Here is a 15,320-nt window from a genome sequence, read left to right on the forward strand (position 1 = left end):
CATAAACCGCTCTAACTTACTTTAATATCCGAAAATCATACCGTTAGAGGTGCATAAAAATTTATGCATTGCAATTGCAGAGGAAGATTTTAATTTGAAAAGCTGGGAGACATGCCGCTACCTCACGGAGTAAGTAGAGTGATAACCTAGATGCAGCTAACAGTTGACGTTACTTCACTCAAAAAGAGCCTTCCTTTATGAAGTACAATAGTAACCATGAAAAGTACTGCTATTGGTCATTAATATACTGCTTGGTATTTCTAAATTCTTTTGTTAATAAACTGTTCGGTAACGAATTCATTTTGGATAAGGGGTTTAAGTTCACGTTTTTTGTTAACAATATCGAGAAATATTACGATATTGCAACGTTATACTATAAGAAATCAGGCAATTAAAATCAATCAAGTTATGTCTAGTAGAGAATTACGTGTCATATATGCTAAACGCGAAGATGCCACCCGGATCTCAATTCGAAAGTTGCAAAGGGTTTTCTATATAGACCAGATGGATTGCAGAAGACGCTTATCAAAGGTAAGGTGGGAGCCAAATGACCTACTGGAAATCTCGGGGGTAAGTGGGGAGATACGAGCTAGGGGTCCATGACTCATTTCGAACTCCAACCTCATACGAAAACTAGAAAAGCTTCCGATGTAGAACAGAAGGATTCTTTCTGCCAGCTTTTTTATACATTCCAGAAAAATCCTCTGTGAAGCTATTGTGTTAACTGTTATCATGTCAATGTGGTGAGAAACCTTTTTCCCTAGCTTCTGACTACTACTACTGACCATTGCAGTAATTTCACCGTATTGAACCCAGGTATAGAATTCTAACGATTCCTTCATTCCTGAATGCTGCACTGCTCAACGCCCTTAGCATAGCCTGACTATCGTCGCAGGCTGCAACCAAAGCGCCGCCGGGTACCGTACTTATAGCGCCGCTAATATACAGTTATTCAGTTCTTTGCAGTGGTACTAGTTTACAGTGGTTTGGTTTGGTTTCACCTTAACCCACCACACTACGGATGCATAGACAAAAATCGGTCTAGTGGTATCAGCGTATATCCATATTACTACATTCGGTCTAAGTTCACATATGAAGCTAAACGTCCGTCTTTGCAGCCTATAAGCTGTGAAAGCTCGTTTCATCTTTGCCTCTATAGGTTTGTTCCGGAGATTTTATTTAAAGTAATTCCCAGATATCTCACTTCTGCCGAAAGGTGAAGGGTTATTCCCTTCATCTTTGGAAGGTAAAGGTCGTTCAGAAAAGCATCATTTTCCAAGGAAATCGAATGACATCGTCAGCAAATGGAAAATGACATTGCCCGTCGCGGAAATCGAGAGGCAATACACGCTGCATTGGCTGGTGTGGAACAATGAACATGTGAAAAATTGTTTTTGTCAGATTTTTCAGCTGGGTAGTTTCTGACAATGGGTCCGTAAAAGAAATAACTCCCATCTTTCCAACAAGTGTCAAAACTAAGACCGGCTTCGGAAAGCACTAGTCGAGGCCTTTCATTTGATACCCCACATGACTATATTTGGTGAAAAAAATTGACACTTTCCTTAAATTCGATGTAGAATAATGTAATTCACTGTATGTGTGAGGGTTCACAGTTCCCACTTTTTTACGAAATTTGATGTCTATCGCTATAATCGTTCCCGAGAATAATGCGTGTGAGAGACGGACGGACAGATAGTAAACCGATTTTAATAAGGTTTTGTTTTACACAAAGCTTTAAGCGGATACGACCTTAGCGCTTTAGCACGAATGTGACGCATTAGCCATTTAGGCTCGAATGATCTTAAGGGGGTCATCCTGTGTGAAGGTTGCTTTTTTTAGAATTTTTTTGTGACGAACTGGATAAAGATACAAATTTTTTTACCATATGTTTATTTAATATCTTTAGCATGCGTAATAAATTTTCCAGCACGATAGCATAGTTCGTTATTGAAATAGAGAGCAACTTATACAACCATCTCCAAAAAAAGGTGTTTTTCTGCTGCCACGCTAGAGGGTGTTGTGATCATCTTAAAGGAAAAATGTAAACGGTATTTTAATGTGCGGACTTAACCACAGGCCGCAAACTAGGATTATTGAAAAATATTGAAAGCTACATTTTTGTTGCGTTGTTAAACCTGTTGTTGTGAATTTTGGTGTTTTCTCAAGGTTTCTTTAATGAATAAAAAAAACTAGTGAATGAATCGCAATTATCCTAGTTTGCGGACCATCGAAATATGTTCTGAATAAATCCTGAAAATTTCAAAGAACTTCGTTGGATAGATTTTGGGCTATGATGGCAGCTTATTTTCAACATGCAGTTTCGAGAAAAACTCATTTAAAAAGTAGACTGCGATTTTTAGCCATAAAACCCTAACTGACCATTAATCTGCTATACCTAGTTCATAAACCTTAGGTTTCTTGAAGAAACACATGTACAGCCTTGGCTTCAATGCTTGTCCTTTTAGCGAAGTCATTCGGAACGATAAATACGAACTTTCCTCAACACATTACGGCGATCGACATATATCTGGCATACGACTTACCACGTGTTTAACACTATAACTTCCGAACGACTCCGAATATCGAAAAATTACTTTGTCCATATATTCTACACTATATCCAGATACAATTGAAGCAAAATAAAAAAATTCAATTCAGTGGATCCGACACACGGGATGACCCCCTTAAGTGTGCTGGAAGTACACTGGGAGGTGTAATGTGGGAGCTTCTCAATGCTGGCTTTAGCATAGGTAACACATCATAGGTATTACAAGGTCGCTTTTCTGATTGATAGTAGTGAATCCGTCTTTTTTTCCGGCCCCTTTTTTCATTACAGGGATGGAGTTGAAGAATGTTTATTTACTGTTCTAAGTCGGGCGAGGTAGCCCTTTAATATTAAATATATAGATAAACTATCTCTCAAGCTACAAGCATTTTCATTACATGAAAAAAGATCCATGACATATTTTACCAATTCAAGTTGCCGTTGAACTTGAGAAATGAATATTATTTTTCTGCGACACAATATTAAATGTGAAATTATTTTGTAACCTAAGCAGGCGCCAGTAAATCCCACATATTTGTGAATGGAACTGATGACACCAATAATATACAGCGAAACAATAAGAATGCTCGGTCATTGAAACAAATAAGTGGACGAAGGCCGAAAAATATAATTTTGCTAGGCAGTATTACAAATCTACTGAGCCCTCTAACATTTTCCTCTGCAATCTATTCTTTGTTTGGTCATAAAATACTTTTTTAGTTGTGTTACTTATGTGTTACTTGCTTGGCGCCATTCTCATTGATATTTTTACATTTATTTTCCTATTTTCCCACATTTATTGCTTGATATTTAAACTTTTGTTTTGTCGATTACTAAACATTTTAGTTACAGAAAACATTTACCAAGAAATATTTTATGGTATACAGCTCTGTCCAGATACTTGTTAATGATCTTTTTCAGTATTATCATCATCATCATCAACGGCGCAACAACCCGGTATCCGGTCTAGGCTTGCCTTAATAAGGAACTCCAGACATCCCGGTTTTGCGCCGAGGTCCACCAATTCGATATCCCTAAAAGCTGTCTGGCGTCCTGGCCCACGCCATCGCTCCATCTTAAGCAGGGTTTGCCTCGTCTTCTTTTCCTACCATAGATATTGCCCTTATAGACTTTCCGGGTGGGATCATCTTCATCCATACGGATTAAGTGACCCGCCCACCGTAACCTATTGAGCCGGATTTTATCCACAACCGGACGGTCATGGTATCGCTCATAGATTTCGTCATTGTGTAGGCTACGGAATCGTCCATCCTCATGTAGGGGGCCAAAAATTCTTCGGAGGATTCTTCTCTCGAACGCGGCCAAGAGTTCGCAATTTTTCTTGCTAAGAACCCAAGTTTCCGAGGAATACATGAGGGCTGGCAAGATCATAGTCTTGTACAGTAAGAGCTTTGACCCTATGGTGAGACGTTTCGAGTGGAACAGTCTTTGTAAGCTGAAATAGGCTCTGTTGGCTGACAACAACCGTGCGCGGATTTCATCATCGTAGTTGTTATCGGTTGTGATTTTCGACCCTAGATAGGAGAAATTGTCAACGGTCTCAAAGTTGTATTCTCCTATCCTTATTCTTGTTCGTGTTTGTGTTTGACCAGTGCGGTTTGATGTTGTTGGTTGATTGGTCTTCGGTGCTGACGTTGCCATCATATATTTTGTCTTGCCTTCATTGATGTGCAGCCCAAGATCTCGCGCCGCCTGCTCGATCTGGATGAAGGCAGTTTGCACGTCTCGGGTGGTTCTTCCCATGATGTCGATATCGTCAGCATAGGCCAGTAGTTGGGTGGACTTGAAGAGGATCGTACCTCTTGCATTCACCTCAGCATCACGGATCACTTTCGCTAGGGCCAGGTTAAAGAGGACGCATGATAGCGCATCCCCTTGTCGTAGACCGTTGTTGATGTCGAATGGTCTTGAGAGTGATCCTGCTGCTTTTATCTGGCCTCGCACATTGGTCAGGGTCAGCCTAGTCAGTCTTATTAATTTCGTTGGGATACCGAATTCTCTCATGGCCGTGTACAGTTTTACCCTGGCTATGCTATCATAGGCGGCTTTAAAGTCGATGAACAGATGGTGCAAGTGTTGTCCATATTCCAACAGTTTTTCCATCGCCTGCCGCAGAGAGAAAATCTGATCTGTTGCTGATTTGCCTGGAGTGAAGCCTCTCTGGTATGGGCCAATGATGTTCTGGGCGTATGGGGCTATCCGGCCTAGCAAGATAGTGGAGAATATCTTATAGATGGTGCTCAGCAACGTGATACCTCTATAATTGCTGCACTGTGTGATATCTCCCTTTTTATGTATGAGACAGATTATGCCTCGTTGCCAATCGTCAGGCATTGATTCGCTGTCCCATACCTTGAGCATAAGTTGATGAACCACTTGGTGTAACTGGTCGCCTCCATATTTAACCAATTCGGCTGTAATTCCATCGGCTCCTGGCGACTTATGATTTTTTAGCCGATGAATTGCACGGACTGTTTCTCCTAAACTTGGTGGTGGCAGTATTTGTCCGTCGTCTTCAGTTGGCGGGACCTCCAACTCGCCGATGTTCTGGTTGTTCAGTAGCTCATCAAAGTACTCAACCCATCGCTCTAATATGCCCATTCTGTCGGAAATCAGATTTCCCTCTTTGTCTCGGCAGGATGAGCATCGAGGTGTATAAGGCTTCATCCTGCTGACTTGTTGGTAAAACTTCCGCGCCTGGTGCGGTTGCTCCCTGTACTTTTCTAGTTCACAGAGTTGTTGGTTATCCCAGGCTTCCTTTTTCCGTCTGTGAAGTCGCTTCTCCGCTCGACGGAGTTCGTGGTAAGTCTCTGTGCGTGCCCGCGTTCTTTGAGAATGCAACATTACTCGGTATGCGGCATTCTTCCGTTCCGTTGCTAGCTTACATTCATCGTCAAACCAGCCGTTCCGACTCCTTTTGCGGCTGGGGCCAAGTATATTTGTGGCCGTATCCATGATGACGTTCTTCAGGTGGTTGTGAAGATCATTAGTTGATGCTTCATCTCCAGGTCCTCTGTTGACTGCGGTTATTGCGGCATCCATTTCCCTCTTATAGGTGTCGCGGAGGGTTGTGTTGTGGATGGCTTCAGTGTTAACTCTCACCTGATTGTCAGAGGGGATTCTAGGTGGTATTGTTATTCGAGCTCGGAGCACCATGCCAACGAGATAGTGATCCGAGTCTATATTGGCCCCCCTATATGTTCTGACATTCATCAAGGCTGAGAGGTGGCGGCGTTCGATCAACACGTGGTCAATTTGGTTGAAAGTGGTCCCGTCTGGAAAGGCCCACGTATGTTTGTGGACCGCTTTCCGCGCAAACCAGGTACTTCCAACAACCATTTCGTGTGACCCTGCTAATTGAATAGTCCGCAGTCCGTTATCATTTGTTTTTTCGTGTAAGCTATGGGAGCCAACGTATCGCCTGAATAAAGGCTCCTTCCCTACTTGGCTGTTAAAATCCCCAAGTATGATTTTGATATCATATCTGGGACAGGCTTCGAGGGTTCTTTCTACTGCCTCGTAGAAGGTATCCTTCTCCGACTCTGCAGTCTCCTCTGTAGGGGCGTGAACGTTTATGAGGCTTATATTTCTAAACTTGCCTCGCAAGCGCAGAGTGCATAGCCGTTCGCTTATGCTTTCAAAGCCGATAACAGCAGGTTTCATTTTTTGGCTGACTAAGAAACCTACTCCGAGCACATGGTTTACTGGATGACCGCTATAATATATGGTGTAGTGGCTCTTCTCCAGGAAACCGGTCCCTGTCCATCGCATCTCTTGCAACGCTGTTACATCAGCCCTATATTGGGACAGGGTATCGGCTAGCTGCTTATCAGCTTCATCTCTGTACAGGGAGCGCACGTTCCATGAGAAAATGCGCAAATCGTTGTTCCTTTTTCGTTGCCGGGTCCGTCGTTTTAAAATCCGTCCTATCCGAGGCTCCTGTTGTGGCTTCGTAACAAGTTGTTTTCCGTGTAGGGTTGTCAGCCCTACCCAACCCCCAACCTGGAGGACCAGTGGGTACAATTTGTCCCGTTTTTAGGCGCGGGAGACTCGCCTTCATCCTTCTCCGTCTGCAGCTTTTCGTCAAGAAAGAGCTCCCAGCGGTCACCACGTGGAGGTGGGGATAGGGTTTGGTAGTAGAGCTGTTGGTGTTGGTTCAGCAGGCGTTTCCCAGGTTTTATGCTCCATCGTGGGTACCAATCCACGTTTCGCGCCGGGACCTATACTACCCTTTGACCACCCTTTGCTTTTCTCAAAATACCAAACCGATGTTGGGGAAGTCTTTACATCAATTATTGAATGAAAATTGGACCTCTATGTGAGTTTTTTCATTGGAAAAGAGTCTCAGAAGCACCGTTCGAATATAGGTATGGGTAACGCGTGCTCATATCTGTATTCATTAAGAGATAATTGAAGCACTAAGTTAATTGGATAAAATAATACATATTTAGTTAAGGACATTTCTGGGCTTATTCCACTGAAAAAAGTGTACACTCCTTCCTAATCTATTAATAAACTAATTCAACTTTGTATAAACATTTTTTATCATATTTTAACACTTACATGATCGCTGTCGTTTTTTGTTGGCTATTCCAAAAATGTGAAGGTTTATTATGTATTTTGGCTGGCCATTGGATAACTTGGCATATATGGCAAACGCCATATTTGGAGTTTTCTTGGTAATGATTCATTTTCTTGTGTCTTTTTTTCAATTCATGGTCATCACTTAAACTTTATCTAATAAAGTCTACTAACCTTGCTTGGTATTTGCTACCGTTAGAATACGAAATTTTATTCAATGATTCTTTCATTATTCGGCAGCATTTGGAAGACTCTGTGGAAAGTTTGGATCGATATTTCTTTTTCTATCCTTAAACCATAGATTTGTGGAGGAATCTCCAATTTGAAAAGCTTTTGCAAAGTATTTTATATTCAATGGTTTAAAAATCCAAAAAAGGACAACTTTATCTGATGGTAATCAGAGGTAAAGCTGATGCAACAAAAATAATGAGAGTTACATCTTCGTCTAACGTAAATGATATTGAAAATGAAAGTTGAATGACACCGCAGATCGAAAAAAGCAAGCCAGGCTGGAAAAATTACACAAATGTAAGAAGAAACAAGAAAGGCCGTCAACATCTTAGCGGGGAAATTTCGGCAGAAAAATGTTACAATATTTCTATTGTTGCAGTGTTAAATGGCGTTACTTAGTTTACTAAGAAGGGTTTAATTTGAATCTCGTTTCAGATTACATCGAAAAATTATTTTGTGCTTCTTAGATTTACTGTACAGTCAACTACCTTCAAGCAATAAAAGTAAATTTAATTTGTTTCCTAGTATTACTTGGTACTTGCTACAAAAACAGGCGTGATGAGAGGGGAAGGAGAGGGGAAGATTTCGTCCGGGGCCGAAGTTCTCTCGGAAACCTGGAATATAGACTTTAACAAAATTATGTGGGGTTCATAAATAAATTTTGGCTACTTTTGTCCAATAATTGAAATCATTTATTATTCATAAAATATACTTATAAAACAATAACATTTTGATTATATAAATATCTAATTAATATATAAACTACGGATGAGTTAGTTAATACAGAAGAGAAAAACTTGACCGAGCTTCTTTTTTTACATCACTTCCCATTGACTTTTTGCTTCTCGATTGCTCCGCCAGCGGTGGAAAGAGCCGACCTGGTATCAAACACAGGATCGCTGGGGAGTCTCAAATTCTCCCCGTATACCAACTCGGCGGGAAACTCCTCGCGGTGGGATGTACGCAGGTCAAGTAAAACGGAAGGCAGGACTTGCGACCACGAGGAGCCATTCTGTGTCATTATAGCGGCCTTCAATGTCCTGTGCCAGCGTTCCAGCATCCCATTGGATTGTGGGTGGTACGCAGTCGTCCGGTAGCGTTTGCAGCCCAGGAATTTGCCCAACTGCGAGAACAGGGTGGACTCGAACGACATTCCCTGTTCACTAATGACTTCGACCGGAGCTCCAGAACGTGGGATCCATTCACGATAAAGAGCCTCTGCGAAAATGTCGGCCAGAGGTATTGCTTCAGGCCACCGCATGAACCTATTGATGATTGTGAGGCAATACTTGAAGCCATGCGAATTTCGCAAGGGGCCAGTAATGTCGACGTAGATCGTGTGAAAACGCTTTGTAGACCAAGAAAATGAGCCTATCTCTTCCTGTACGTGCTTGGTGACTTTGGACTTCTGGCACACGATGCACTGTTTGACCCAGGAGTTCATCCTTATTCATTGATGGCTAGAAATATCTACTAGTGACGACAAGCCGATTCGTTGTCCGAATGCCTGGATGCGCAAGATCGTGTATTGCATGGAATAGTTCCTCGCAAATAACGGCCGGATTATATGGCTTAGATCCCTTTTCAGAGGTGTCACCGACACTCGAAATTTGTATTTGGAGTTGTGCCTGAGGCTCTGAAGCACTGCGTCATCCTTCTGGCAACAGAGGCACAGTCTGCCCAACTTTGTTGTTTCAAAAACTCAAATTTAAATAATCAAATCTTTGAAATAATCAAATATTTTAATCTTTTCTAAACTCAAATAACCTACGGGAATCCGCCATTGCTGTTTGCGACGAAACGCTGCAAGCATGCAATTACATTTCACATAGCATGCACCAGATGAACACACTGGAGCTTACCTGATGTCGACCACGCTGATGCTTGCTGCTCCTGGAGCTCCTGTTGTTGCGGTTGATGTCGTTGTGATAACGTAGACCAAATATTGTAGGGGCACTCCGGGAGCCTCGAAACCCTTATTAGCATGCACTAAATAGAAATCTATAAGTACCTTGAATGACCTACCTTGCGGATGTTGTTTTTTTAGCTTCTATTGTTGCTGTGCCAAACTCCAGCGGGTGACAGAGATTGTGGCCGTGAATTTCTGCTTCTTGCTTCTAATCCTCCCCAAACGAGTGCTGTTGACGGTGATGAAGATGCCGCTGATGTTGAAATTGTGTTTGTTGTTGACAATGCATTCGTGGTGGTTTCATTAGCCGAGATCAGACAAGACCGGAGGAAAACCCGCGGAGGCATTTGAAGCAAAAGTTGGCACAACGGAATTCGATGTTCGTTGATTCCACTTGGGGTCACCAATTGTGGGGTTCATAAATAATTTTTGGTTACTTTTATCCAGTAATTGAAATCATTTATTATTCATAAAACATAATTATAAAACAATAACATTTTGATTATATAAATATCTAATTAATATATAAACTACGGATGAGCTAGTAAATGCAGAAGAGAAAAACTTCACTGAGCTTTTTTTTTAGATCACTTCTCAATGATTTTTTACTTCCCGATTGCTCCGCCAGCCTCGTGACTCGCACCCAGCTACCCACACGTAGGCGAGCCACTCAGGCAAGTGAGTTTCACTTCGTGGTAAATTGCATCGTTCCCATGCGGAGTCCGGGCAAATCCGTGTTAATTGGCCTGTGCCTCCACAATCAAGTTGATATTTTTCTCTTTATGTTCCTTCTCATCCATTAATACTTGGCAGACCCATGTAAAAGGGTATTCACCAGCCCATTCTATGGTAACTGATAATATGTGGAAGCAGGGTTTGCATAATGGCCACATTGCTAGTCTGTCCAAACACCATACCAATATTGTATAATAATTATCGTTGACACAACAATCCATATTGGATCAGGGCCTCGAAGTGTGTTAGAGCACTTCATTCCAGACCGTAACGGCACACTACAAGATAACAGTATCCTGTAGGAGGCAATGTGGTCAACATTGCGCTCGCCCGAGATTATTACCCTGATTTGACTGAGGTACTCATTCACAGCTAAGTCGACTGGTGTCCGATATCCAGTCACGAAAAGAAATCTCTCTGCCACCAGTGAGATTTGAACCGAAATCTTCCTTACGACAGCCCAGCGCTCTAATCACTTCAGTTATCCGGACAATATGGTATGGTGGGCCTTTATGTCTTATTTTGACAGATTGTCTGCTTTCCGTTGCTTATGATTGTTTTCTTGTCAAAATCCCCAAGGAAGCGTAGTTATATATAATTTTCACTCTGCATGCGAATTTTCTTTGTACGGTCCTAGAGAGGTAACCGTTTCTGTGAAAAGTGCTTTTGACAGACAGACAGACGGACAAAAACATCCTTAAAAGGAGCTTAAAAATCCGAAATAGCGCCATTTAGTGGGATATTTTTATGAAATTTTGCATGTGAATTTATTGTTATCTTAATAACACAAAAAGAGCTTTATTTTCAGGTTCAAACAATCTTCGAAGAAAAATGCCACGAAATGATTATGCTTTTCTAGTCGATTGAAAAAATTGAAATAAAATGGGGTATTATTTTATATTGAACTCTTTGTCGTAAAATTGCGAACGTTTTTCCAAAAGTTCAGATTTTGAGGTTAGAAAATCGAGTGAAAATCTGAAAATTTACAACCGCTCTGAAAGATCCTAGTTCATCCCATAGCCAGACAGACAACATATTCAAAAATCAAGCCAGCAGTTCAGTAGTTTTTTTTTAAAAGCCAGTCAACTAGTCAAAAAACTATCGTTTTGAAAGAAAAACTTGATTAAAGATATTTTTTTTTTGGAAGAATATTTACTCTTATTCTACGACACCTGCCTCTTTTTCCTCGTAACAGTCATGCTGCTTTAGTCTTCCTTCTCTGCGAGCTATTCTGATCTTTTTCGATGTTTCTAAATTACGTTTATCGACTGTCCCTATGTGTATGTATATGCATGATTTTCAGCAGCTTTCCTGATTCCTGCATAATTTTTAATATGGTGTAAGCCCTTCTATTAAAGATACAAGTGGCAGTGTGTGCAACAATTTCAACTACATTTTTAGGCCAAACGTGTGAAAGGCAAGTCCTCACTATATACACGCGTAGCACAAAGTTAGAAAGTTTTAGTTCTTTATTGCATTTTTACTTTTCTGCAGACAGATCAAGATCAAATTAAAGTATAATGTTGTCCGCAGAGAAGTAAAAACTGCCTTGTTCAGGTGAAAATGTTTTGAATGATCATACACAGTATTTTCATTTTGACATTTCAAAAATTTGCACCAAAATGGTTTGCATAGGCCATGAATGATGTTCATTAGATGATACAATGTGGAAAAATATTGCCCAAATTGCTTCTTTTATACTCTCAACTGTATTTTCAGGTTGACGGATAGCATTATCATAAAAATTTTGAATTTTGGTAATGGCTGCATCCGTCAATCTGTTTTTTCCTCCAATAGGTTTTCCATCTTGGAGCTTTTTTCCCCAACTTTGATTTTAAATTGCGAAGACGGGTCCAAATTCTTTTTTGCACATGGCCTATGCATTCCAACTTGCGTATTTCGACACCTGGCCCATACGGTTTGCTCTCACCAACAGAAAGAAAGCCTTTCAAGTCTCCATCACCAAGGTACTCCTTATATCGCACATTGTAGTTCTGTTGTGACCTCTCAAATATCTGTTTGGCCCCAGCAACTTCCATGGCCCCACTGGAGCCAATGAATGCTCATTTTTCAATTTGCCAGAGCAATGGCAAAACTTTGACATTACTGCAACGTCAATGACGTACAATAAATAATGATCCCTTCGCCGCCTGAATTGGCCAATTGAAGTTTCGCAGCAAGACCACGTCTAAAAATTACTGACACCTCGAGCTTACCATGACAAGTTATACAACAACCAATGTTCCCCAGAGATTTATTGAGAATTTCTATTCGAAACATAATGAACGCATAGGCAAGTAAATAAAAGTAATCAGAAAAATTGCAAGAAAAATTATTTTACATACCAAAATTTATGAAATTATAATTTTCATTTCCCTCGAAGCTGTCGTACTCCTCTAAATGGTGACTCACTTTCGAGAGGAAGAGGAAAACGATTTTTCTGAAAGGGAGGATTCCGTGGTGTTCACCCTTTGATGTACTCCCTGTACAGACCTTGGTTCTGGGGTAGAAGGTTCTTCCTGGCGTTCTTGGGGTCTTCTTCCCCTAAACACTCTTTCCTTTTTTAAAAAAACACGTGTGCTTCGGGGCATCGTTAAAAACTAATATAAACTAATATTAAATGACGTGAAATAACACAAGTTGAGGTTCACTTATACACGCTTCTCCGGGCTTCACATATGTCAATGGATCTGGATTTTTCTTGTAGAATCGATAACAATCGTTCTCCCTGCACTCTGCAGGGATTGTAGAAAGTTGAAGCAACAACTCTAGGGCGAAGAATCGAAAGAAATCGATAAGAAAGCCGGGAAATATGAATCGCCACGTTTTTTGCCTCTCCTGAAAAATCACGTTTTTTCCGATTAATGTTCCTTTTTCTCGGAACCAGGTGAACTAATCATTCTAGAATTTTACAAGAGTATAGATTAATGCTTTCATTATGGCAGAGCAATTTTAAATATGCTACATAAATTTCGAAAAAAAAATATCAAAGTAGGAACAACAGCGGGAATTTTTCCACAATTTTCATTTTGCTCTAAAAATTCATTCCGTCTACCTTAAATATTAAATACAGATTCATGAATAAACTGACAAAATTTCAATAAATTCGGAGAAAAAGGATCAAATATACCAGGTGTTTTCCCATATAGATAAACTTGCTACCCATTTTGGATTTTGTCTGTCTAGATAGATCACCATTATCATAGCTAGGTCACAATTTTGTCTGGGGATATTCGCAATAAGAGCCAGACAGAAATTGGCATTGTTTGTTGTACACCTTTGACCTTACTGTTTATCTACTGGGTTATCAAGTAGAGGGGGTATGGAGGTTACTTATATGTTAGTTTGAAATAATTTTGCAATTTTAATGCTCATCGTCGTCCAGTTTCAATGGAGATGTTTGATCTGGGACCACCCTTCAAATTAAGGCCCAGTTCAGGGTAAATTTAGTTCTCAAATCCAACAAAACTCTTTCACGTTTTTCACCAAATATTCACCAACTTTAGTTTCCATTCATTCGAGTGCCTGGAATTGCTCGTAGTCTATACGATAGTATTAGTAAATGTAAGTTTATTGAATCAATAAAAAATGAAGTAATCAGTATCTCTAATCTCTCTCTTTACCAGAACATTCCTATGTTTCTTCCTGTGATGCGCGGAACATTATCAGGTTCCTCTAGTCGTGATCCTGAAATTTTAGAAAGGCTTCAACCAATTCATTTTCATAACATTTGTAATCGGATGCTGACGCATTATAATATTTGTGCTTCTAAAGTCGCTGCAGAGCAACAACTAATCGGGAACAAAATAAAAGAGGTAACAGACGTTGTACTTTCGCGTGAACATACTTTAAACTATTTCATCTTTTTTCAGGTCGATCATCGTATAGCAAAATTATTTGCTGCATACGTGGAAAAACAAAAAGCTTATGCAGTTTATGCTGAACAATTTTCCAAAATTCGATCCATATCCCAACACTTAACCAGGTGCAATAATTTACTGAACCAGAATATTGAAAGTTTAGAGGCTTTGAACAATATGCTCGATGTCGAGGATAGATTAGAACCGTTCGTATGGAAAACTGATTAGGTACAACTCAAAAATTTGCGTGCAATGAGTGTGAGTTCCATTTAATATCGCTTTTCTGCTTGGAAAGACCAAATGTAATTTATTATTTAAATGTTGCGTCTTTGTATTTATGTGAAGCATATTTAAATAATGTCTCTTCAAATTAATTAGCTTTAGGGAAAAAATTCAAATAAATAGTAACAATTGAATCAAGCAGCTTATTATTAGTACAAGGTGAAGTAGTAAAGTCGACCTCATATGAAATTTATAATGTTATAGATATACTCATTGGTATTTTGAGTGCATATTCTCATTGAAATGTGAATATGTAGATAAACATTTTGCACGAATCGCAGGCATTGCGTGAGAACCTCATCTTGTACTCTGTCTGCCTTTCCTACCCTCATGTTACTGTAGACTTATTACTCGCATATGTTCGTATTAAAATGGTGGATGTAATATGTAATACCCTCTCCATGAACCCACGATCATACAACTACTCTAAGGCTCGTTTTGCTTTACTCCAAAACTTAAAAGGACCCCTTATTTTCATTATTATAAATTTAATTGATATTTAAATGAATGAATTAAGTCGCGATTTTAGCCCTAGCCTTTATATACAGGAACGAGTAATTCTTTCTAGTTAGGGACGCTTTTAAGGACCAAAATTGTTAGGTTATGTGGGTTCTAGTATTATTCATTTTTTCTATTTACAGTTCCATTCTAGGCTTCCTGAAAAAACTCCCGACCCGCCGTAATCCCCCCTTTCCTTTTCTGTTAAGGGGATAGACGAAGGCTCCTCAACGCGGAGCATTGTTAGTCGATTCATACATCGAACCTGTGTATGAGGAAACAGACAGCATCGAAACATTAGCACACGAGTTAACTCTTGAGAGTAGTAAGCAACATAAACATGAAACCAAACTAACGCGACTAGAAACTAGAATCGAATTAGAAAAAAGTTAGTAGAAGTACACTATGAGGGAGTTTCTGAGACAACAGATGTTCTCCCTAATGACAGGAATAAGCTGAAGTGCAAACATTAAAGTATTCCTGACCCAGAGAAATAAAGACGTTTGCTTCGAATATGACCATGATAGCATCAGTTATTTTTGAATTTTGGATTCACTGATTGATTCCAATTGGATTGATTGAAAATGAAAATTCGGCAAGTTAAACAAATTTTTAAGAAGCTCTGACAAGATTTACGTAGGGCAAACCAAACGGTTAG

At 40.0% G+C, this 15,320-nt stretch overlaps 1 protein-coding gene across 1 annotated transcript in view; it reads left to right on the forward strand.

Moving 5' to 3' along the window:
- LOC119651909 (BLOC-1-related complex subunit 5) overlaps window positions 1–14,298 on the forward strand; it is a 54,469-nt gene extending 40,171 nt beyond the window's left edge. Inside the window, exons 4-5 of the mRNA XM_038055736.1 lie at window positions 13,649–13,837; window positions 13,895–14,298. Of these exons, the coding sequence (XP_037911664.1) occupies window positions 13,649–13,837; window positions 13,895–14,110 (405 nt within the window). The 3' untranslated portion in view covers window positions 14,111–14,298. The remainder of the gene's footprint in view (window positions 1–13,648; window positions 13,838–13,894) is intronic.
- The last annotated feature ends 1,022 nt before the right edge of the window (window positions 14,299–15,320 follow it).

Source organism: Hermetia illucens, chromosome 3, assembly GCF_905115235.1.
Source record: "Hermetia illucens chromosome 3, iHerIll2.2.curated.20191125, whole genome shotgun sequence".
NCBI classification, from domain to species: Eukaryota; Metazoa; Arthropoda; class Insecta; order Diptera; family Stratiomyidae; genus Hermetia; species Hermetia illucens.